We start from the raw sequence: 24,313 nt of genomic DNA, 5'->3' as shown, positions 1-24,313 counted from the left end.
CCCATTGATTCCAACATCTTTTTTTTTTCGCTGAATAAAACTGTTAGGTCGGGTTATTAGCCCGCTGTGGCTACCCCAACTAAGGGAACCTAACCGCCACGGAATGTTCCTTTCGCCATAGCTTGTTGAGACTTTAGTCCAACTTGGTCAGCGCAGCCTCACCAACACACTAGTGAATTAAGTCCAAGGCCCACTAGATCAAGTATTATGGGCCGGCCACCGCTATCCCATAATACACCCACATAGTGGCAAGCTCTACATCCTCAGTGAGGTTTGAACTCGTGATGTTCAAGTGGAGCGCTTGATGCTTAAACACTAGATGTTCCAAACCCTCCCCATGAACATCCCTTGGGAGACTTTAAACAAGGCGCACTATTAGCTGCACTCGGACATATTGGGCCTAGCGTGATATGGCTGCGCACACGCACGTGAGCTTGCATACGCCTAACTTAGGCTCTGATACCATATTGAATTTTCAATGGGCTCATACGGGCTTAGGAACCACCACTTATCAACTTGAACTTTTAAGTGGAAATAGATCCAAATTCGTATGAGCCTAATTGAAATTCAATAATCCTTAAGGAAGGATGATTATGGTACCGCCAATCTTTGCTGCTGCTTAATACGGGCACTCTTGAATGCACTCATACTCCTCTCGCAAGTTGTCTCAAGATTCGGAGGGCATACTTCCTCAATACAGGAAGCGATCATGACCAACAAGCCCACCATTTACCTGCATGCAAGAAGCAAGGGAGAAGAAGCATAACGATAAACCCATCCATTTGCCAACAGGCGAGATGAAGTTGAAAAAGCCTGGATTGCCGCTGCTGAGGGAAGAAGAGTACGAGATACTTACATGGGTGAGATGTCGCCAACATTTTCTTCGCTGCACCTGAGAGCATAATTGGTTCTGTACTATGACACTTTAACATCTGTTGCACGAAATGTATTGGATCTTGGTCATCTACCAAGCGTGTCAACACAAAGTCCATGACATCGGCTACATCACTATTATGCCTGAACATGTCACTGCATATATATGCAGGATTTAGAAAAAGCTGCAGCAGCATGTACCGGGTGGACAATCCTGTTCGAATTGAAAATATCCCACAGCCTCTGGCACTTGGTTGGATCGACATCGTAAATCCTTCTCAAACTTTGTGTCGCCATTTCCATCGCCGCATACAAGTAACCGGAAGGGGAACCATATCTGTACGTCTACTAAATAGAGAACTAGGCGGCACGATTCCTAATGGTGACTATCTCTGCCCATGATCCCAAAACTCTGAACTCTGAATTATCTCAGTTACCTCTTTTCCTAGGCCTTGCCCATGGTAACCAGATGAAAGCCACTCGAGGGACTGCACGAGTTGAAGCAATTCACTTCTGACCTCAGTGATTGACAAGAGCATATCATAGTTTGAGAGAATCCCTCATTTGAGGCCGTAAAAGCTCCCTGTTGTTGGTGTACTTCCTCATCAACGACAAAAAGTTGAAATGCCCGTAAATACGTGTTAAGAGGCATCTGGCCTTATCAAATGCCACCCGAACCCACTCGATTTCATGGTTAACTTCCTCAAAAAGAGATTGGATCTTAGCATTGACGCATCAAGTCATGGATATGTGAGGATAGTTGTTAGCGAGCAAAGACTAAGTCGGTTCTACACTTTGAGCACCGTCAATAATATACTGGACGACGTTGTTGGCCCCTATAGTTTGGATGGAAAAGCGTGGAATTACCTCCAAGGAATCGCTGGTCAATTTGCTCTCCGGAATCTCAAATGTGTTAGGTAGCAATTCCTGATCCCCCGAGTCTACCATGATATTGACGAAGGACCTCCTCTCTTTCTCATCACACCAGATGTCGGAGATAAGGGTATAACCAGTTTCTCCCCACGATTCCTTCACACACTGCATATGTGCTTTGGCTTCCCCAAGCAACTCAGGAATCAGCACGTTATTAAGTGCCGAATAACTTGGCAAGGTACAAGCGGCACCAGATGCAGCCACAACATCCACAAGAGTGAGGAAGGATGGTGATTTGACAATCCTGCAGTCAACATTGTTCAGCAGAATGAACTTGGCGAGCAAGTTATCCAGCATAATGCTGCTGCAATTATTCGTCCCGCTGCATATCTCTTCTGAAGAGGTTTCATCAGCTTCGGTCTTGGGTTTCCTGTAGGACTTCACTCTACAGACACCAACGAAGAAATCTCGTCGACAGAAATTGCACTTGAATCGTCCATTCACAAGCTCTGCATATTGTGAAAATATGTCCTCCCTCTTAGTCATGATATCTTGCGCCATCCTGAAAGCCAAGTATCGTACTGTCAAAGCTAAAGAGGATGAGAACACAATATATATTATGGTCATCATCGGATTCAATTCTGTACAACCTAAATCACTGCATGCATGCAGTCACACAACCACCAAATGGAATTGCCGCTACCAAACCACACCGGCTGGGCCAAGAGATTATATGAAACAAAAAAAGGACAGTAGTGCAGAGATTGTAAGGTCACGATCAAGAACAGAATGCAGCGACCAACCTCTAAATCTTTTGCCCTGTTTTGTTTCTATCAGAAACTGAGAACCGAGGAAATATATAATATTGATATGATCCGGAGAACTATCTGAGAACTCAAGGTAGAGATAGGGATAGTATAGTATAAAAGGAAAGAATATTTTACCGCTGAAAACTGACGACTCATCCGCATCAGGCGAAAGCATGCCAGGCACCGCGCAGGAAGGACTGGACTGGAGGAGGGAAGGGAGGAGATAGAGACAGTGCAGAGTGTGATCTCGAGAAACAATCGGAATCGAATAAATGGATTTGTAAGGAAGCTGATAAATCGAAGCGTCCCTATTTGGTGCTTGAGTATGCTTTGGAGCATTAAGGAACATCCTCTGGGTAGTGATTTCAACAGACTGGCAGGTCCCGCAAGATTGAAGGCTTCCTGGTTGATGGATTTAGATACCATTCCTTCAAACTTAAGACTAGATGTAATATGTAGCAGCTGATCAAGATACTGAAGGACCATCCGTCTTGGTTTCGGAAGACTAGAGAAGAGGCGGTCGCTACTCGACCTTAGAGTGGCTGGGACATTGTTTCTCCAAGCAACCAGGATAAATGAGTAAATTAGCGAGGTCCGGTTCCCTTTCGGGAAAAGCTAATACAGGACTGTTCTCATAGCAAATTTGATCCCAACAGCGTCTTGCTGCTGAGAAAGCAGCGGTCTCTCGTGCAGAGAGACCTCAATCGAAAACCATAAAGTAAAAAGTTACTTTTACTGGTAGGTGCAGTGCAGCACTGGTGTGAAACAGAAAGGCCAGCACTAGTCATCGACTAAAGGACGAACATTGTCTCAACCTATGAATCATTTCATATGACAGTGAGTTAGAAATTACAGCCCCACACCATGTACAAGGAATAGAAAGATGGTAAACTCCGGGAACCATAATTGAAATCTGAATTCGTGGTTCCAGGATCCATATATACTTCATATCCTCTCCTCAATCTCCTGCAGAGATGGCCTTTTCTTATCTTCCATAGCTGCTGTCCCAATGATTTCAAGTCAGGCCAATCAGATGGTGCCGGTGCCGTACACCGAATCGCCAGCTCAAATAATCTCATGAGTATTTCTTCATCTACCGCTTCCTTCGATGACCGTCTGGAACACCTGGAACATAGTATAACCAATGGATGAATTATCAGGTTTAACTCTTAGGTAAGTCCGAGAATTTTCTCAGCTGAATGCCGTCTTTCTCCCAAATAAATGTGATGGTGCGAGAAATAACATATACCCATCTAAGTGTGTTACATTCCATGCATGGAAACAACCACGTGGTTACAAATGTACGATAATTACTTATAATTCTCTTTCATTTTATGCCAAGAGTATATTCTCAATTATGATTTTCTTGCTTTATAATACATATAAAATGTATTCTACGTTGTCCAATCCTTATTGCAGTAATCATATATAAGATCCTACGTTGACAAGGCATGATTTCATGCCGGAGCACATATTAAGCTTGCACCCTTCCCTAATAATTAAGAAGCCGGAAGAAGCGATTGAGGTTCCAGTTCCCCCGCATATTGAAGTTGTTCTAAGGTACGTTTGTCATAATTTGAGGCATTTCCATGAGGAAAGGCAGACAAACGGTACTAAAAGTTGAGTACTTAACTTCGAATCTGCAGAACTGTTTACGCTTGCATACTTGCTGAAGCAAATGAGAAATGTACGTTAATAAAACTGAGCCTTTTCAGTTGAGGGAAAGATCAGTGCTCCGGGAAAATGGTGGGATATGGCCGCCCCATATAGCAGTCCTACGGGGATCCTGTGATATACAGGTTGTCAAGCCCGCCATTTTTTCCTTTCTGCGAGTATTATTTGTTTGATCCATTTTACGGTTAACTTATTTTTTATTCAGTAGGCTTGTACCTCTTGTAACCTTGGAGATATTTTGTAAATTAGCTCGTTTTGGACCAACACTTATAATAAAGGGCTTACCTTGCCATCGTCTTGCATTGAGGGACTTTGCAATTTCAGACCCATCAATTGGGCTGCTTTGTCTTCTGGCAATAACATCAAGGTTAAAGGGTTCAGTTTGTTCTTGCACATTGATCCCTTAATTAAGAACTTTTTCGGCAGAATAATCCCTTTAAAATCGTCCTGTCACTTGTGCTACTGATAGTCCAATTTCTTACTTTTCTGGAAAAGAAACATACCAAATTGAGCAATGTCTTGTTGCGAACAAAACATAGCAAGAAAACATCAGTCTCTCATTTAGTAATATTACAGTCACAAACAGAACGGCTGATGAAGTACATCAAACAGAACTTACTGGAAAAAAAAAAGGGTACATCAAACAGAAAAAGAACCTGTTGTTTCGATCTCGTCAAGCAATGTTTCTATGGATAAGCAATTCTCTCAATCTATAGATAAGCATTTCTCTCAATCTACGGATAAGCATTTCTCTCAATCTATGAGTTGAAATATACAGCACGCATTGTGTTATGTACAAGGAATCATAAGATGGTAATTCTCATCTACTCAGAAATCCAAGGACGCCTATCGAATTCTACATTCATCGATCCAGGTTCTATACTTGGTAACCTCTCCTTGATCTCTTGTGATCTGCTCTTATCCCCCACAGCTGCTCTCCCACTAATTTCATGTCTGGCCGATCAGCCTGCACGGGTGCTACACACTGAATTGCCAGCTCGAAGAATCTCATGAGTATCTGCCCATCAACTGCTGCTTCCATTTTAGGGTCCACAAGGTCAAGTACCTTTCCTTCCTCAAGTTTCTTGAAGACCTGCAACATATGGTAGAAACAAATGGACGAATGGTTAGTTTCTTGGCTAAGGTCGAGAATTTGCTTGTCTAAATTAGTCTATTCACCCAAACTGATTGTGATGCACGGCAAATAACATATATACCCATCTAAGTGTGACACGCTCATCTATGCGTCTCTCCAGTTCCACAGGGCGACGGCCGGTGAGATTCTCAAGCAGCAAAACCCCGAAGGAGTACACGTCACTCTTGGCAGTGAGTTGGTGGCTCTTCATATATTCCGGATCTAAGTAACCAACCGTCCCTTTCACAACCGAATTTACGTGACTGTGCTCGGGCCCTGCGAGTCCGAAATCAGCCACCTTGGCCCTCATGCTGTCCGTCAGAAGAACGTTGGATGATTTCACATCTTGATGGGTGATTTGCTTTTCTGTTAGCAGATTAACAGAGACTAAACATCTAAAGTTTTGAACAATTTACATAATCGCATTTAAGGGTAAGGCCAGTTCTTCACCGGAGTACATGTGTAGATAGGTCAATCCATGAGCAACATCAATAGCAATTCCGAGCCTCTGATTAAAATCGAGAATTCTACTGTGTCCACCTACATGGAAAAATTTGTCTCTTTTCAATAAAATTAAGATTCACAAAAGTTAAAGAAGAGAAAAACTCTAGAAGTCTTACCATCCAAATGTGCCCTGAGAGTACCATTTGGCACGTATTCTGTAACAATGAGACACTCAACTCCTTTATCGATAAACCCAAGCAGCTTCACCAGATTTTGATGGTCAATTTTCACGAGGAGCTCAACATTTCTGCTGAATTCATCTATTTGAACCTTGAAAATGGTCCTGGAAGTTTCATGCACATTTTAATCAACAAAATTTTTCAAAAGATTTATGGCGGCAAGAACCATCTAGGATATTGATGGGAGTGACACTCACCCTCTTCACTCTTTTTATGGCAACCACTTGCCCGTCCTCGAGCTGTCCTTTGTAGACCAACCTGAGTTTTCCTTTCCCAATTTTCATTGAGCGCGAGAAATTCTGAGTGGCTTTAATGGCCTGATTAAAGCTTAGTTGCATCGATGTCAATCTGGAGAGACTTTGGCTCGGAGACATTGTTGAGAATTTTGGACTGTGGGGTGTCTGAACTGAGCTTGTTATGGCCTCAAGAGGACTTGACAGGTCTTTCTTGAAGGAAGAATTCGCTTCCAAGGAAGAGGCTGAGTCTTCTGTTAGCACAGATACATTAGCAAAGATTGAATCCCCTTCCTCTCCATCTGCTCCTGATTGAGACACAGCCTTTTGCTTCACTCGCCTGCTTGCAATCGGTTTAAACATGCTGAGCCAACTCAAAGGAGATCTCAGCTTGTGCCACAGTAATGCTGTCTGCCTCGGTTTGTTACTGGGCTGGTGTTCATTTCCCTGTACTATTTTATGATGTTCATTTCCGTACTTGCTTTGTCTCGTGACGTCATCAGGTATTTCCCTATCCATCATACTTGATGGAGGTGAATTTTTGGGAAGATGTGCCTCAGTGGCGGTCGGGTGATGCATCTGCTTCTCTGTAATACAAGTAGCAAGAACCACTTAATACAAGCTTCGCAAATGGACAAGGTGTTCTTGCTTTTTCCAATCCAATCATACCTCAAAGAGCAGTTGAAATGGCAATTATGTAAATGCTAGAGGTCATATAAAGCTTGCACAAGCCCATATCGAATCAGAAGTACTCCATTACACTAAAACTAAATTTCAATGAGCAAGAGGGGGGTGTGGCATATAGACTCACCTGAAATGAGGTTTGATGGGTCATTTAATTCATCAATATCGACTGAGATCATTGGAAACTTTATGTCAGTATCGGGAACCATAACAAAATCCTCCTCGGAAGTTTCATCACCATGTTCAGTCAATAGAGATGGGAACAGCGTCAATGGGTTAATGGAATGAGAGCTATCTGGATTTGGAGGAGCAGACTCTCTATTTGAGTTTGATTTCATTGGTTCAGATTGCTTAGGGACCATCATGTCGGCAGCTATCTGGATAAAAATATACAAGTTTGTGTTAGGGCTATCATCTGATCAGCTAGAAAAAAAAAGAAAAAAAAGAAAGACAAACACATCCTTGGCGATGGAAAGGGAAAGTTAAACAGCCCATAAATCTGTTGAAGTTGTCTGAGCTTTGTGTACTGTTGTAGGCTTACAATCTCATCATCGGCAGGCTCTTCTCCATGTGCAGACAATAATGATGGGAAGAGAGTCAATGAGTAACCCGGTTGCGAGATACTTGAATCAGCAGGCTTATGCAGTTCGTACTCTTCTTGCCGAGGATGCTCCGACATTTCTAGAACTTCTTGCTTTTGGAAGATGAAGGAGAGAAAGATGCACAAATTATTCGAGCGACAAAGAATCATAAAAACATACCTAAAGCCATAGTGTAGGTCTATTGAGCATAAACCAGCATAAGAACATGCATAAGCACATCGCACTATATACAGGTGGACAGACCTCATCGTTGATCCCAGATCTTGATGTGTCCTGGAAGTACTTTTTAGCATGCCTTGCCACTTGAATAGGTGTCTTAGATTTGACATAATTCTCAGAGATACCTGTCCAGTCATCTTTGCCCAAATCCTGCAGACCAAGTAGAAAAAGTTTGTGTTCTTCTGCACTCCAATTCACACCTGTACATCATTTCATTATCCAATTAGATGTATATTTTGGTGATTTACAGATGCTTTGTAACCATCGGAGAGATGAATACACCTTTACTCCATTCTTCCAATCGCTTCCGCACTTGGGTCCATACAACCATTCTCTGAGCTCTTTTCCTCATGACAATTCTCCTCAGAATGGCCCACTGGAAAACGGCTTTCAGCTTGAGCCATCTTACTGCTGCCCGCCTTGATTTGACAATGTACTTTTGCTTATGCTTGTACTCGACGCCAACATTCCACATAGATTCAAAAAACTGATCGTAGAATTCCGTTGTCTCTCCCTCAGCACTATTCTGCAGAGGACTCCATAGTCTTGCCAGTGCGTCGACGTCACTTGCTGGCGGCGGATCTTCTGGAAGTCTTGTCTGCTTGACAGCAGCATCATGCTTCCTTGTGACTGTCATTGCATAAACAAAATCTATCTCAGAGCAAGTTGGCAGATCTTATTCTAATTATCAAACTCATAAATAATTATGCAACTTGAGGGCCCTGTGTTAAGTTTAGAATGGTGATAATTCTGTGGCTCTATATATACCTAAGTTAAAGATAATTAATGAAATCTTATTTTTGAACTAAACCAGATAGGAACGGTTGTTGGATGTAATTTTTGCTTACGACTAAGAATTCTGGGAAGTTCTACCATGATAATATAAGATCAAGGCAACTTACCCTCAACACCCTCTACAACAAATGCATTGGATATGCCCTCCCGTATATGAACCCCTTCAGCATCCCGCCAAACAATTTTGACTCCGAGCCTGGACTTTCCACTTCTCGCAATGCTAGAGTCGTAAATAAATGTAAAATTTCCTAATGTTCCCATCCCATTCTTGAGGTTCACTTGCAGGTCACCAGTCATTAGTGGGACATGCATAGTTATCTCATTTTCTTCAAAGTCCTCCCTGGTCCAGTCATTTCTAGCTTCCTCATTAAAGTCTCCTTGAAGCGCCATAACTATCAATTCTAGTGTTGATAATCTATCGTCTTGCACGACATCATAGGTCACAGGGTCTACCAGGAAAACATGGATTGGAAATCCATGTTCGCCTTTAACTTCCTGACCAGTAACTTGGAAAGGCGAAATCCTTGTTATAAATTGCAGCTGTAAGTATTTCTGACTTGGATATTGCTCACTAGCAAAAATGTTTGACAGAAGAAACGTGAAAGGTTATTTTGGACGGAATACATGAAAATTCTTATGCAACTACTACAGGATAGATAAACAAATAAGAGAAAGTGTAAATTTCCATTTTAGGCGAAGTGACTCTAAAGTATAGACAAATCAAATAAAAACAAAATGTAATGAATCAATTAAGTTACTAAACTATATATATTTTTTTCAATTACAAGGGAGAATTTTTTTTCCCCCTCTGAATCAAGTCGTTTATTATGCAAGCTGTTCCAGTTTTTACCTAGCTAAAAACACTCCCCTATGTAATTACTAACTTTTACATTTGAATGTAAATAATTTGGTACGCGTACCTGTCACTTGGCTGTATATCTAAATGAGGAATCCCTGCTTCATTTAACAAATCATCAAAGAAAATCCGACTTATTATATTCAGCTTGCCCAATTCTGTAAGATCAACTGGCTTATCGGATATATCCCTTGCCTTCAATTTGTCGGCCAAGATCATATTCATCCTTAAAGACAAATGATCAAATGGTGCTTCAAGTGCAAGTTTCTGTTGCTGCTTAATTTGGGCACTCTTGAATGAACTCAGACTCTGTTTACAGGGAGAACTGCTGCAAGGTTGACTTAGGATTCGGATAGCGTACTTCCTTAATATGGGAAACTTATCACCGCAGTAAGTCCACCATTGACCTACCGGCAAGGCAAAATTAAAAAACAACTAGAAGAGAACATTGCTGTGAAAAATACAAAATATTCGAGAAACTTACATGGATGAGATGTTTTGAACATTATCTTCGCTATGTCTGAGAATACTTCCTGTTCTCTACTGTCATACTGCATCATTTGTTCCACGAAAGCTTCTTTGTCTTTGTACGTTACCAAGTTCTTTACGACAAAGTTCATGACGTCTATTACCTTAGCCTTATCTTTAAACATCTCACTAGACATATATGCAGGATTCAAAAAAGCCGCAGCTGCATGTATTGGATGAACAATCTTGGCCATCCTTGAGTTGAAAATCTGCCACAACCTCTGGTACTTCGATGGATTGACATCATAAATTCTTCTTATTTTTTCTGTTGCCATCTCCATCGCAACATACAAGTACCCAAAAGTGGAACGATACCTATCAACCAAATTGAAAACTAGGCACAACGATTCCAGAGCCATTGCTATCTCTTGCCCTTGATTCCAAAACTCTGAACTACGAATTGTCTCAGCTATTTCTCTTCCAAAATCTTGCGTATCATAACCAAATGAAAGCCACTCAGTTGATTGCACCAGTTGAAGTAGCTGACTTTTCACCTCCATGATAGACGACAGCATATTGTAGTTTGAGGAAAACTCTCCCTTCAGAGGACACGTCAACTCCCTATTGTCGGTGTACTTCCTCATTAGTGACAAAAGGTTGTCATGCTTGTATATATGAGTTGCAATACATTTAGCATTATCAAATGCCACCCGAAGCCACTCGACTTCATTGTAAACTTCCTCAAAGAGTGACTGGATCTCGGCAGCAACGCATCGAGTCACGTATATGTGAGGGTAGTTATTAGCAAGCAAAGTGCCAGTAATACCTCCCAGACTTTGAGAACAATCAATGTATTGGACAACATTGTTAGCCCCTATAGTTTGGATTGAAAAACACACAATCACCTCCATGAAGTCACTAGTTAACTTGTTCACAGGGACTTCAAAGGTATTTAGTAGCATCGCCCCTCTCCACGAGTTGGCCATGATATTGACGAAGGATTTATTTTCTTTCTCATCGCACCAAACATCGGAGATGAGGGTACAACCGGTTTCCCCCCACGATTCCTTCACACTCCTTATATTTTCTTTGACTTCCCCGAGCAAATTAGGAACTAGTATAGTTCTAAGTGTCGAATAACTCGGCAAATTATAAGAAGTACCAAATGTTGCCAGAGCATTCACAAAATCAACAAAGGAGGGTGATTCAACGACGCCATAATTGATATTATTCAATAGAAAGAACTTTGCCAGCAAATTATCCAGCATGCTGCCCTCATTTTTCTCATATATCTCTGAAGAGGTTTCATCAGAATTACTGGAGAAAGCTTCGGTTTTGGGTCTCTTATTGACACCTTTTATTGTTGCAGCAGCAGCCAACTGGACATCTCTAGGGACCTTTTTGCATATGTCTATGTCACGCCCCCTGATTCCAGATAAATGGGACTTAACTCTAGGGACACCCCCAGCAAAGTCTCGTTTACAGAAATTGCACTGGAATCGGCCATCCAAACGCTCTGCGTACTCCCAAAATTTGTCTTTCTTCCTAGTCATGATTCTCCCTCAGTTAACCTATGAACCTCAAGAGATTGTAGTTAAGCTAAAGGTGAACAGAATTTTGCATTTATGTACTATAATCACAATTTTAAATATGACAAAGATTCAGTTCCTGAAACGGGGACGATATGACTACAATCTAATCACTGTATGCTACAACACGCTTTGACAGACTAAACTGGACAAGAGCTTATCAGGGAGAAATTCACATCATCGTGAGCCATGCAAGGAAATAATGAGAGAAAATGACTACCACGCAAGACATGCAAATTGTTATTTACCGCGACCAAGGTCCCTAGATAAGTGATCTATATTTGCAGACCGACAAAGAGATGCATATCATGGGTCACAAGATTCTTCCAGCTAAATCTTTGCCCTGTTTCTATCTAAAGAAGGTTGCTGCCTCCACCCCCTAACATCTCTGACTTCTCAATAACGCATCTAACAAAAGCTCAATTCATTTTCCCTGTCACAAGTGAAGAGGAGAAAACTCAGGAATCAGAGAGAGAGAGAGAGAGAGAGAGAGAAAGGTTACTTACCTGTGATAACTGAAAAAGGTCGTTGGCAAGGAGGAAAGGGTGAGAAGGAGAGAGGGGATTTATGAAGAAAGACTTTAGGCAGTAGACGACTGCTACCATTATCACAATGAATATGACATAACATGCACATTATATGGACCCTGCAAAAGAAAGATGGAAAATTATCAAGAATTATATCAAGTACGTGCGGGGTTTGGTCTAGGAAAACAGCGTTCCTCCGATGCGCGTATCCTTAGAAGGTTAGGTCACTCGTAACATTTCTCCTACTATGGCTAAAAGTTCCAGTTGGCCTAGAATAAAATTTATTAAAATTTCTCCTGACATTTCAGGTCGTTGAATTTATATCCAATCAAAAAATTTTAACTGAATTAGGGCTTTGGCTTGTAATTTACCCCCACGGGGAAAAAAAAAACAAACAGAGCAATTGATATGCAAATGTGAAATAGATTGTTTTGATATTTGATTGTTTCGGCAAGATTTCTATTCCAAATCTATTATGAGTGTTGCTTTAGTAACGGTAAGCCATTTTTCTGATTTTCTATCCCTTGAATATTTTTTTATTCTTATTTCATAATTTAATGAAAATTATTTCCCAGTAAACTTCAAGTTTGGTAGCTTTATTTATTTATTGTTATTCGTTGATTGAGTTTTGATTTGTAAAATGAATTTTTCAATGCAAATTTCAAACTAATTGCCTCGATATTTATTGTTTAAATAAGCTTCTCCAAATTTTTCTTTTTACTTGGTTGGACTTTGATTTGTTGAATGCATTTTTTATGCAAACTCAAAATTTATTTTTCAGTATTGATTGTTTGGACAAAATCTCTATTATAGGTGTCGCTTCAGTAACTATAAGATTTTTCTAATTTATATACTTTGGTTATTTGTTTTTATTTTTATTTGATAATTTAATGGAAATCTTTTCTTCATGAATTTCAAGTTCAGTAGTTTTATTTATTTATTCTTATTCATTGGCTGAATTTTGATTTGTAGAATAAATTTTTTAATACAAATTTTGATTTACTTGTAGAATAAGTTTTGATTTGTTGCTTTAGTAATTAAAATCCTTCAATATTTCTTTTTTATTCTTATTTTAAAATTCAATTGAGATCTTTCTTGCATCAACTTTGCATTCGATGTTTTAATTAATTTATTTGTTTTTATAAAGTTCTACTTGAGTAGTCATAACAACGACACTAAATTAATTTCTACGGTTTTTGATTATTTTTTATCAATATCTAATTTTACACAAAACTCAATAATTATATATATATATATATATCAAATTTTACATTATTTAACAATACGAATACGTTTTGATTTTAAGATGTCTATCTTTAAAGTTTTCAATAATTGTCCGCGCAACGCGCGGGCCTTCATCTAGTTTCTTCTTATATTTCAAATGAGTGACCCTTAGTATTTGCCCTCAAGCGTGAGCGTGAGATGGGCTGCTGGACTGGACCTATGCAGACATGAAGAAAACATAAGCAACGCACTAGCATGGGGCCCAAGCCCAACTTTAATATCATCTTTAAATTTTACTGGGTCTACAGGTGGTTGAGCTATACACCAAACCTATGAGTGATTGGGCCCATGTCCAATAAAAATTTTAAACAGATACCTCACTAGGTTTACAAGAATTTAAGCTCTCTTACAAGTAATTGGACGTCTAATCCAAAAACTTAAACTAACTAGTCATGGAGTTATTGCATTGCACGGGATAGAACATGAAACTATGCGTGAAGGCAATATAAGATTAGGGAAACTACTAATTAATAGTTAGATTATAACTTAGGCAACTTATCTGTAATAACCATCAGTGATCAACTATTGACACCCAATAGCAACTGGAATACAAAGAGATTAATTTCCACAGAGAACTCACGAATTAGTGAAAAAAGATGAAAACAATTGAAATGGTAGGTTTCAATTTTTATATTTGAGATCTAGAGCCAGAAGTGAAAAGAAGAGGGAAAAACAATTGAACTCACCTTCACTTCTAATAGAGTATGTTTTGAGAGCTTGTAGTGGTTATTATTTTCAAGAGCTGAATCAATCGCAATATATGAGTGACACTTCTTAATTATAACGTATCATATATAATTTCTTTAAAAAATTATTTAATTTGCTTTTGAAAAAGCAAATATTTTCATATTTATAAAATAGATGATCTAATTTGCTTTTTGAGAAGCAAATATGATGCTTATCAGTAGCAAGAAATGATCTAATTTATTTTTTAAAAAGGAAATATGATCTTAGGTATTTTACTATCTATGAGAAAATATGATCTAATTTACTTTTTTTGAAAAGCAAATATAGTATATTTAATTGAAAAATGAATAACCAATCTCACAATTTGTAATTCATTAAATTTTTTAAAATAAAAATCTCAAAATCCAAGAAAATTTCATTCATTAATCAGACGTCTTGAGGCCATCAGACCGGACACATCATGTTTATACTTTCAAATATACTAGTCATGGAGCCCATGCATTACACGGCCTGGAATGTGATGCATTGTTTTTCTTATTTGTCAATTTATTATATATCATATGCGTGTTTTAAACTGTTATAGGTCATAACTTATAATCAATAAAAATATATTATATTTGATGTATATAACTGGCGTTTTATTCAGAGCTTATCATATAGTATGTTTTAAAAATTAAAAGAATCCATTTTTGTTAAAAATTATTACAAAAATTAGAAATATTAAAAACTGAGAAAACTCTATTTAGTAATCAATATTAAAAAATTCATAAAATTTCAATACGTTAATCTTTAATATTCAATATACTATATAAATTTAAAATTTTAAAAATGTGTGATTTATTAAATATTTTGTAACTAACGGTATCTATTTTTCATTTTACTCACATCTTATAATAAAATACTTATTAATTTTTTTAAAAAACTTGTATTAAAAAATTATTATAAATATTAAAGTAATTCGAAAAACCGATACTATTTCATTCAACAATAGAGTTTACTGAGGCCATTTGATTGGTCCTACAATGTTCTTGCTTTTTATATACTAGTCGTGGAGTCCATGCATTGCACTGGATATAACGTGATCTTTTTCTTTTCTAATTTTATATAAAATATGTGTTACAAAAAGTTATAGATACAATCAATAATAATATATTATTACATATATAAGACTAATGATAATTTAATTTTATAAAAGAAGAGAGCTCAATGTAAGTCTCGAAAAATCTAATACTGTCAAGATTTTGTATGAAAATTATAAAGAAAATTTCAATCACAACAAGTTGAATTTAATCTTCAACATTTTAAGGATTTACATGGTGTTACATCATCCCTTATGTTAACCATAATCATAAGCAAAAAAATGCTTATGCAATCAAATTTCGAACCATCTGGATACCATAACTTGTACCCTTTCACCCCATTTGCATAGCCTAGGAAGATGCACTTTTTGGCTCTCGGGTCTAGCTTCCCCTCTCCGACATGAGCATAAGCTAGACACTCAAAAACCTTCAAGTCAGCGTAATTGGCAGTCGACCCTGTCCACTTTTCATTTGAGGTTATGCACTCTATGGCGGGCGACAAAAACCTATTAATCAGGTAGGCAGTTGTATTCCAAGCTTCTGCCTAAAACTCCTTCCCGAGACCTGCACATAAGAGCATACTTCGGGCTCTCTCAATGATTGTCCTGTTCACCCGCTCGGCCATACCGTTTTGTTGTGGCGTTCTCGAAACTGTTCAGTATTTCGCGATCCCTTGCTCACTACAAAACCTATTAAATTCATCACTACAAAACTCCAAGTCATTATCAATTCTCAACAGCTTGACTGATTTCCTAGTTTGCTTCTTAACAAGATCCTTCCAACACTTAAATTTCAAGAATAAATCACTCTCATGCTTAATAAAGTATACCCAAACCTTCCTTGAATAGTCATCAATAAAGATTAGCACATACATGCACCCGCTCTTGGACGGTACCTGAGAAGGACCCCACAGATCTAAGTGAACATAGTCTAGAATGCCCTTGGTTCGATGAACTATGATGCTGAATTTTCACCTTGTGTTGTTTCCTGAGAATACAATACTCACAGAGATCCAGCTTCCTTATCTTATGACTGCAAAGTAATCCTCTCTTGCTCAACTTAGTCAAACCCCTCTCACTTATATGCCCGAGCCTCACGTGCAAAAGCTTTATGGTGATTGCATCTTGATCCGCTGAACTCACGGTTGAAGTTCCCGTAATGGTGCTTCCCCACAATATATATAAGCCATTGTGCTTTGCACCCTTCATGACCACAAGGGCGCCTCTCGACACCTTCAACACTCCATATTTCCCCTTGTACTCATATCCGAGGCTATCAAGAGTATCCAAACTAATCGGATTCTTCTTCAACTCGGGACATACCCGACATTAGACAATGTTCTAGTCATCCCATCAAACATCTTCACCCGTACCGTACCAATATCAATCACCCTACAGGCGTTGTTACCCATGAGAACCTTACCACCTCCAATCTTCTCATACGAGGTGAAGAGCTCTCGGTTGGGATACATATGGTAGGAGCATCCCGAGTCCAAGATCCATCTAGTCTCCAAGCTATCTAATATGGTAGCGAGCATATCACAACTCACATCCTCATAGGCTTTAGTGACTTCAGTTGCAGTAAGAATAAGCTCCCATTCATTCGAATCCCTCTCGACTGCTCCGACGATGGCTTAAGGACCAACACTCTTACCTTTCCCATTCATCTTCGGTCAAGGTGCCCTTGCTCCTTGCAATTCCAACACATCACTTTTTCCCTCTTGACTTGCTCTTCGACTTCCTTTGGCCTTGAGGATTCCTTTCATTCCCCCGACCCTGTACAAAGAGACCATCACTATCGCCCGATTGAGTCTCGACCACTTTCCTCATGAACTTCTTAGAGAGTAACGACGACTTCACATCTTCGAGAGCAAGCTTCATCCTACTGCATAACATCGTATCAACAAGATTCTCATACCACTCCAGTAGCGAGCATAACAAAAGTAGAGCTTGGTCTTCATTGTCAACCTCAACTTCAACAATTTGGTTGAACAAGTCCACGGTGCCCGAAGTCATCCGGAATCTATACAACCGCTACTTCAAATATAGTCTATTTGGCAATGACTTCTTCAAATACAATGATTCAAGTTTCTTCCACAACTCCGGAGCCAACTTCATGTCACACACCTCCCAAAGCACCTTGTTCGACAAACTCGATTGAATCCCACTTAGGGCTTTTCCCATGTACATACTATTCTCGTCATCCTTCACACTAGCCGGTAATTTTCCATCAAGCTCTCCATCAAGCCTGTATTGAATGAGCAAAGCTCTCATCTTAATCCTCTAGAACCTAAAATCATTCGACCCATCAAACCTCTTGACTTTAAACCTAAGCTCTGATAGCAATTGTAGCGACAATAATGCGGAAACAACCCATAATCGAGAATCTCAAGCACGAGCAAGCCAAACAATAACTCAAAGCAACAAAGTAAATTAGAGATGGAGGAGAATCAAGAGACCGAGATTTACGTGGTAAAACCCGAAGCAAGAAACATCCACGGCGCTAGAGCACGGAGAATTCCGCAAGAAGATCAGGAGATTACAAGTGTACACACTTTTGATCACTCAAAGAACCCAAAAATTCCAAATTGTAGGAACCCTGACCCTCTCTTCCTCTTCTCTCTCTCAAAGATGCATAAATGTGGTCTTTTTATCGTTTTGTTTACAAGAGAAAGCCAAAGAGATATAAAGGGGTCCTAAACTGGGTCAAAGAAGGTGAACCCTAGTCAATTTGAGTGGGAAAAAAATAAAGAAAACCAAGTAGGGTCGCGAGTTGAGCTCGCCCAGATTTTAGCTGAGCTCTCAGACGATGCTGCAACATGTGCTGTGATGTCGTGACTCTAACACAAAACCATAAATTTTTCTTCAAGCAATGACGGTACTACCGCATGGCCATGGGCAGAGGATTACTTAAACTACTGTTCAGCTCCTCTAATCCCTCCCCATCATCTTCATCGATTTCTTTGTCATTCGTTGAGCCTCCCAAGACTCACGAATCTCCAAGTCTCCAAGGTCGAATGCGAGGCACCTCGATCAACAATATATAATTAAATACTTTTTTGAAAAACTGAAATATTTTAAATAATCGAAAAACCCCAAGAAGATGGCGTTTGAGCGTGTGCTCCTCTCCAACAAACTTGAAGCTTAACACATATGTGCTACTGGTCATTGAAGATATGTCATTAAACCCTGTTATAATTTAGGAATGAGGTACAGTATATATGGCATTTTATTTCATTTCATCACCACGAAGTTCAGATTTCGATTCCATCTTGGAGCATGTATGCTTTCTCCTCTTCCTCCTTCCATATGCTTTGTTAGATTTATATGTCTCCCGTACCACCATATAAATAATAATGAAGATCCATTTTCACCCAAAAAAAAACATGATGATCCCATCGATTCCAGCATCTTAACATATGTAAACATTGAACAACCTCTCACCTCAAGATGGAAAAATAGATAAAAATATTGATATATTTATACAACAGCGATTACAGGTCCCTATCCGCTATATTAGGGCGAGGTGGGTGCAATTTCCCACCCGCGGGAAAAGGGTGGGAAATAGCACCAAAAGGGTGGGAAATTGCACCGTGAAACTATCCTATCTATTATGACTATATATAATAAATATATATAATAAATATAGATATAGATGTATACTAAATTAATATGGTTCAAGCGGTTCAATACTTATTTGCCTTAAGTAGGGTCTTAGGTTACAGTCTTGTAAATCGATAAAGTCATTGATTGTGAAACCTTTATTTCTTAGTCCACCGAGCTAATTCGAACTAGATTAGTCATGGTTCATTAGTCAATTAAGAAGTAAAACTCTCTTAATATGAATTTTCTTTATTCACAAGATTCGATCATAAAATCTCATTTAAGATCAGTAGTAAGTACCGAATCGATTGAACCAATCAATATTGTTTATATGATTTTCTTTTGTGAACTTTATATGCTTAGTCTTTTTGGGTAATTTTTTTTTTCCGGTTACATAATATGGTTAGTTTTTGGGTGAACTGGGGGCAATAAGATGGTTAGTTTGAAAGCTGCTTTTGAGCAAATGATCTTTTTTTTTTTTGTTCGGCATGAATCTTGGTATTCGGAAGACCAATTGCGTCCCGACTAATCCAGTCGAGTCGAATTGGCCCATTAAGGGGTAAAGTTCTCCCAGCGTGAATTTTCTGCATTCACAAGAACTTGAATCCGAGACTTTGCTTAAGTAGAACAAGCGCCGAACCGCTCGAATCAAGCCACTTTGGTAAAATAATCTTTCTTTTCACGGTTGTTACATGAAACAAAAAACTCCACGTAACAAAATTTACCTATTTCAGAACAAGTGCAAATTCCATTCCATATATAGGTGGGGAAGACTCAAAAAGCATTGGATTGTCTCTGGACACCAACCATTTCATTCCATAAATAAACAGTCCGTTATGAGCCGCCCGAAAAGGCTAATAGTTGAAAAGGATGACTCTCTTCTTCTCCAAATCATTAAGAAGCAATTTAGTATTAATAATCCACTCACCCATAAGATCATCTACAAAGAGTATCTCCCGGGTTAAGGAAGGGGAATTCACGACAGTTGATCGAATACAATGGCGAGAACATCTAGCCTTGCTGGTCTTTTGTTGTTGGGATGCACCCTGGCAATGATGATGGGCTCCGCCCGTGCAATCACTCATGTGGTTGGGGGCTCCTACGGCTGGCAGGTCCCTGAGACGAGCGATTTCTACGAGAAATGGGCCTCGAGGAAGAAGGTTACCGTTGGAGACAAACTCAGTAAGACATACAGCTGCTATTGACCATCGATGTGTTATTCTTTCATTACAAAAGTCAGATGCCGCTCGGCAATTACGTATGTAGCAACTGGTCGATGCTGATCATTCGACAATTTTTTCGTGTTTCCTTGCACAGTTTTCCCGTATAGCCCGGGGTCCAACAACCTCCTGGTCGTGAAAAAGGAGGAATACGACCATTGCACCCAGAACTGCCCCATTGAGACCTACTACTTGGGCCCAACCATCATTAACATCACCCGCCCCGGAGACTACTTCTACATCTCCTCCTTCGGCAAGCACTGCGACTACGGCCAGAGGCTCCACATCATAGTCTGTGACGGCAAGGGCTCCACATCCGGCCACCCCCACCCATCTAAGCCTGCCCGCCACCTCCTTGCCACATCATCCCCTGTCAACGCTCCTGCCCCGAGCCCTTCCGCCGCCGCCGCAGCCACGATTGGAGCTACCGCCGTAGTCTCCGGAATTGTGGCCTCCTTTGTTTCATTGTTGATGTAACTTGGATGGGTCGTGTCGCGTTGCGCGGGCGTCACATGTACCACAGTCATGAAATCAATTGACAATAATTTTATACGCTAATCTCGATGTGCATCTCTTTAAAATTCCTTTCTTCGTTAGTTATAACATTTCGAGATTAAACAAAAATCTCCCACCGACAATATATATATATATATATAAAGAATCACGTGAATGATATGATCCATAATAGGCCCAAAAGATTGGCTCAATTAGGCCCAAAACAGCGCTACATGGGCTTAATGGTTGGGTCATCAACAAGACCTATTTTTCTCCTTGCTAGAATTTCTTACCCATTATGACAGAATTCGTCGGCTCACTTCACAAACTATGCAACATGTCGGCGGAGAAATCATGGACAAAATCGAACCTATGTATTGGTATCAACAGTACTATTTGGTTTAAAACTGACATGGATCTTCCATTTATACTATTCGCCCCATTATTAAGATCCGTTAACACCAAATTCAATTCAAGCAAACCAATTTTAACTCTACTTTTAACTTTACTCCACTTATTTTCAATTCAACAACACAATTATTACTTTTTCCTTTTTTAACAATTTAATTCAATTTTTAATACTAAATTCTCTCAACTATTCATTACTTTTTCACACTTTTTCTCATAATTTAACAACACAATTATTACAAACCAATTAAAATCAAAACTCAACTTAACTCAACTTTAAAACCAAACACAATATAAAAGGCGTAGTGAATCAAATATGAATCTATCTGTAAAAGAGTTGATAGAATGTTATTTTTCAACTACTAATACCACATCTGCTGGAACATCATATCCGTTGAGTTGTGTTGGCCCCCATCTCATGAACAATAAACTTTTAGCCGGGGAGAAATAAATTTTAAAATCTGCCCTGCATAGGAGCCCTTATGGCATGAGGTGAAAATCTTCCATCGTGTTGTTTGATGTCATTTATAAAATGCCGAGAGTCGGTCCCGACAAGAGTAGGCCCATTGGGCCCATAAGCACGGAGCCCAGGATGCGGTGTGGGCCAGGAGCCGCTGCGGACGGCGACAAGTGAATATTCTAACCTCCCCATCAGCTGCAGTGCAAGGAGAAAATTTCGCACACATCCACAACGGAGGGTCCTGATCGCAGATGATCAGACGAGTGGGACCGAATCTGGGCCGTGGATTCGCAACAGCGACAGTTGGTGAGCTGGATCTTGCAGTGGGGAGGGTGGGGGACCACGGGCAGGTGCGGCTAAGTCTAGTTGCACACTAGTTTCCGAACCAGGAGATACGGTGTCGTTCCAACTGATGCTGCATGAGATTAACGAGGAACATGTTCTGTTACATGTTGTTTTGTGCTGTATGTACAAAGTTTTCGGTCATTATCCATGCTTAATCAAGTATAAGTAATGATACCCGATCGAGTAAATTATAATTCAGAATAAATGCATACATTCAAAAGATTGACGAATCCCACTTTACTTTAATGCTTAGCAAGGGATATCGATCCAGAGTGGCAATACGAGTGCAGACAATAATTTCTTCGGGGTCCTAGTTGGTTTAAATGGGGACAAACCAAATCTTAGTTGTGCGGACTGGGGACCGCGGACAAAGAGCGACCCAAAATAGACAAGTAGAGTCAAAGGAAGGCCGGTAGCATCCCCGCTTCCTTTAAGACCTATTTCGGCCTTCTGTAACTGTTGGATCATATTATCCCGGCCTTTTGTAACTGTTGGATCATATTATAATACGAAGACGTACATCACAAAAACTTGAAATAGCAAGTATATGTAGAAATAAAGAGCTGTACGTTGCTGCTTCGAGTTACCGGATAATTTCCCGATATTTTGATATCTTCTCTGATTTTGTATAATAGTCTCTAGTTACTCCAGACCATTGTGGGGATGTAGATAAAGAACAGTTGATTCAATGAGGTAACTAGTCCATTTCGACCAAAAAAAAGTGTTGGTTGAGTGGTAAGCAGCTCACCTCTGTAAGGAGGAAAACATAAGTTCGAACTCCGAGAAGCGCACTTGTTGGGAAGGCGAATAACCTTTAATGCTCGATCTTCCGACTGGATTAGTCAAAACCCATTGGGCTTCTAAATACCATGATACACACCGAAAAAAAAAAATTAGTCCATTTCTTGGGAAGGTATCAAAAACAGATAGCGAATTGTGATAGCTTGCAAATAATAGCCACACACAACCATGTGGAGACCGAGCAGGGATGGACGCACATGGTCCACACTAAGCAGAGGCGAGGTCGTTAAAGGTGAGAATAGGAAGGTATTTAGGCGAGGTCCTTAAAGTGCGAATACGAAGATATTCTTTCCGATTTATGGGACAAATAATAAAGAATTTCATCAAAATTTGAGAAATCATATGTTAATTTTCTTATAACGTCGTGATTTTAGGGGGCAATTGTCCCGCTTAATCCCCCGTCGGTCAATCCTTGAGGCCAAGGGATTAATGTAGGACCCCATCACAACACGAGATTATTGTACATAGATATATGCTGTTGGCTCTTTGCTTTTATGTAGAAATTACGGAAAAGAATTAAAATGGGCCACTGGGTTTGTTCTTTTTTTCCTGTTATAACGTTTATCTTTTTCTGAATTAGGCCATTACGTTACGTAAATTTTCTAAATAAGCCATTTTCTTCTTATTTTTTCCGGTGCATATCCTTGTATTAGGAAACCCAACGGATGTCGACTAGTCTAGTTCTGGACGGATCAGTCCACTAAAGAATTAAACTCTCCTTATTAAGAAGAAGAAATTTCTGAAATTCAAATAAACTCTAAAAAAAGAACAAGAGAATGCCTTTTTAAGAAATTTATATAGCCTAATGGCCTTATTCACAAACGCATAAATGTTATGGCCTTAAAGAGGAAAATATTCAAACGGAATGGCCGTTTTGGTACTTTTCCCTAAAAAATTATCTGATCAATATTTTGCCATGAAATTTATATTGGCTAATAATCAGATGTGACTTTTCATCTACGATCGCAGTGCATTGTTATAATACCAGTGATACATCTAAGACTATGTATGTAAACAAATTTTCATAGATGTGCTCGTCGCACCAAGTTCACTATATCTGGTAGTTCGATATATGAATTCAAAAGTGTGTTGAGTGCCTATCATACCATGTATGTATCTCTGGGTCATGATACGAACAACTTCCATGTATATATCTCGATCTTATCTGAACCCACAAGAATATAATACTAGCCTAAAAAAGGACCGTAGAGAACTCTTTTAAGTTTACTATACGAAGAAGTAAGAACAATTACACGCATGGTCACGTGGTATATACGTAACACCCGATACCTTCTCCAAGTTTAGACAAGAAATATTTTCTCTGAGAGATCGGGAACGTGTTCCCTTCTCGCTGAGTACATGGTAGATCAATTCTGGGGTAGATCTCATCTGATGGAGTAAGACAAAATCGCATCGCAGTTATAGCCAGCCAGGCCGTATACTAAAGAAACTACAAATGGTAAGGGGGGCCTACGTCCTATTATTCAATTTCAACCTTTCACGGTGCGATAAAGCCTGGTGAAATTAAAGCAGCAGCAGCCCCAAACATGCCCAACACACAAGTTAAGTTATCATGCCACCAGCAAGGAAAGATCACCTCGGACAGGGACGTGTCAGTGATGATCGAGCTAGTTGACGGTCATTTAATTATTTCGAACATATGTAAAATGTCTGTCGAGTATTTACTATAGGTCTGCGCGTTGTAGCCGGTCACAGGAGTGGACTGACCAATAATAAGGCCGGCCATCGGAGTTTCAGGATGTCCTTGGAGAAGTTCATAAATCCTGTCGGTCTGATTACAAAAGGATCGGCCTATGAATTATGGATGCTGCTGCGGAGAGCATATCTCTTCTCGACTTTATTATGCACAAGGTCCAGGCAAGTTACTCCCGAGTTTACTTTTTGTAGAACA

At 39.5% G+C, this 24,313-nt stretch overlaps 2 protein-coding genes across 2 annotated transcripts; one reads left to right on the top strand and one right to left on the bottom strand.

Moving 5' to 3' along the window:
- Positions 1-4,897: 4,897 nt before the first annotated feature.
- LOC116207352 lies at positions 4,898-12,059 on the bottom strand. Its single transcript, XM_031540262.1, has 12 exons — positions 9,921-12,059; positions 9,501-9,843; positions 8,688-9,151; positions 8,068-8,415; positions 7,810-7,985; positions 7,506-7,658; positions 7,092-7,341; positions 6,245-6,867; positions 5,985-6,144; positions 5,815-5,904; positions 5,447-5,730; positions 4,898-5,322 (listed from the first exon to the last, which is right to left on the bottom strand). Exons 1-12 carry the CDS (start codon positions 11,455-11,457, stop codon positions 5,107-5,109), a joined length of 4,644 nt encoding a protein of 1,547 aa, XP_031396122.1. The 5' UTR covers positions 11,458-12,059; the 3' UTR covers positions 4,898-5,106.
- Positions 12,060-19,579: 7,520 nt separating this feature from the next.
- On the top strand, positions 19,580-20,450 carry LOC116192339 (mavicyanin-like). Its single transcript, XM_031520874.1, has 2 exons — positions 19,580-19,854; positions 19,990-20,450. Exons 1-2 carry the CDS (start codon positions 19,671-19,673, stop codon positions 20,367-20,369), a joined length of 564 nt encoding a protein of 187 aa, XP_031376734.1. The 5' UTR covers positions 19,580-19,670; the 3' UTR covers positions 20,370-20,450.
- The last annotated feature ends 3,863 nt before the right edge of the window (positions 20,451-24,313 follow it).

Source organism: Punica granatum, chromosome 1 (genome assembly GCF_007655135.1).
Source record: "Punica granatum isolate Tunisia-2019 chromosome 1, ASM765513v2, whole genome shotgun sequence".
Lineage (NCBI taxonomy): Eukaryota > Viridiplantae > Streptophyta > Magnoliopsida > Myrtales > Lythraceae > Punica > Punica granatum.
This window is presented reverse-complemented; position numbering and strand designations above follow the sequence as displayed.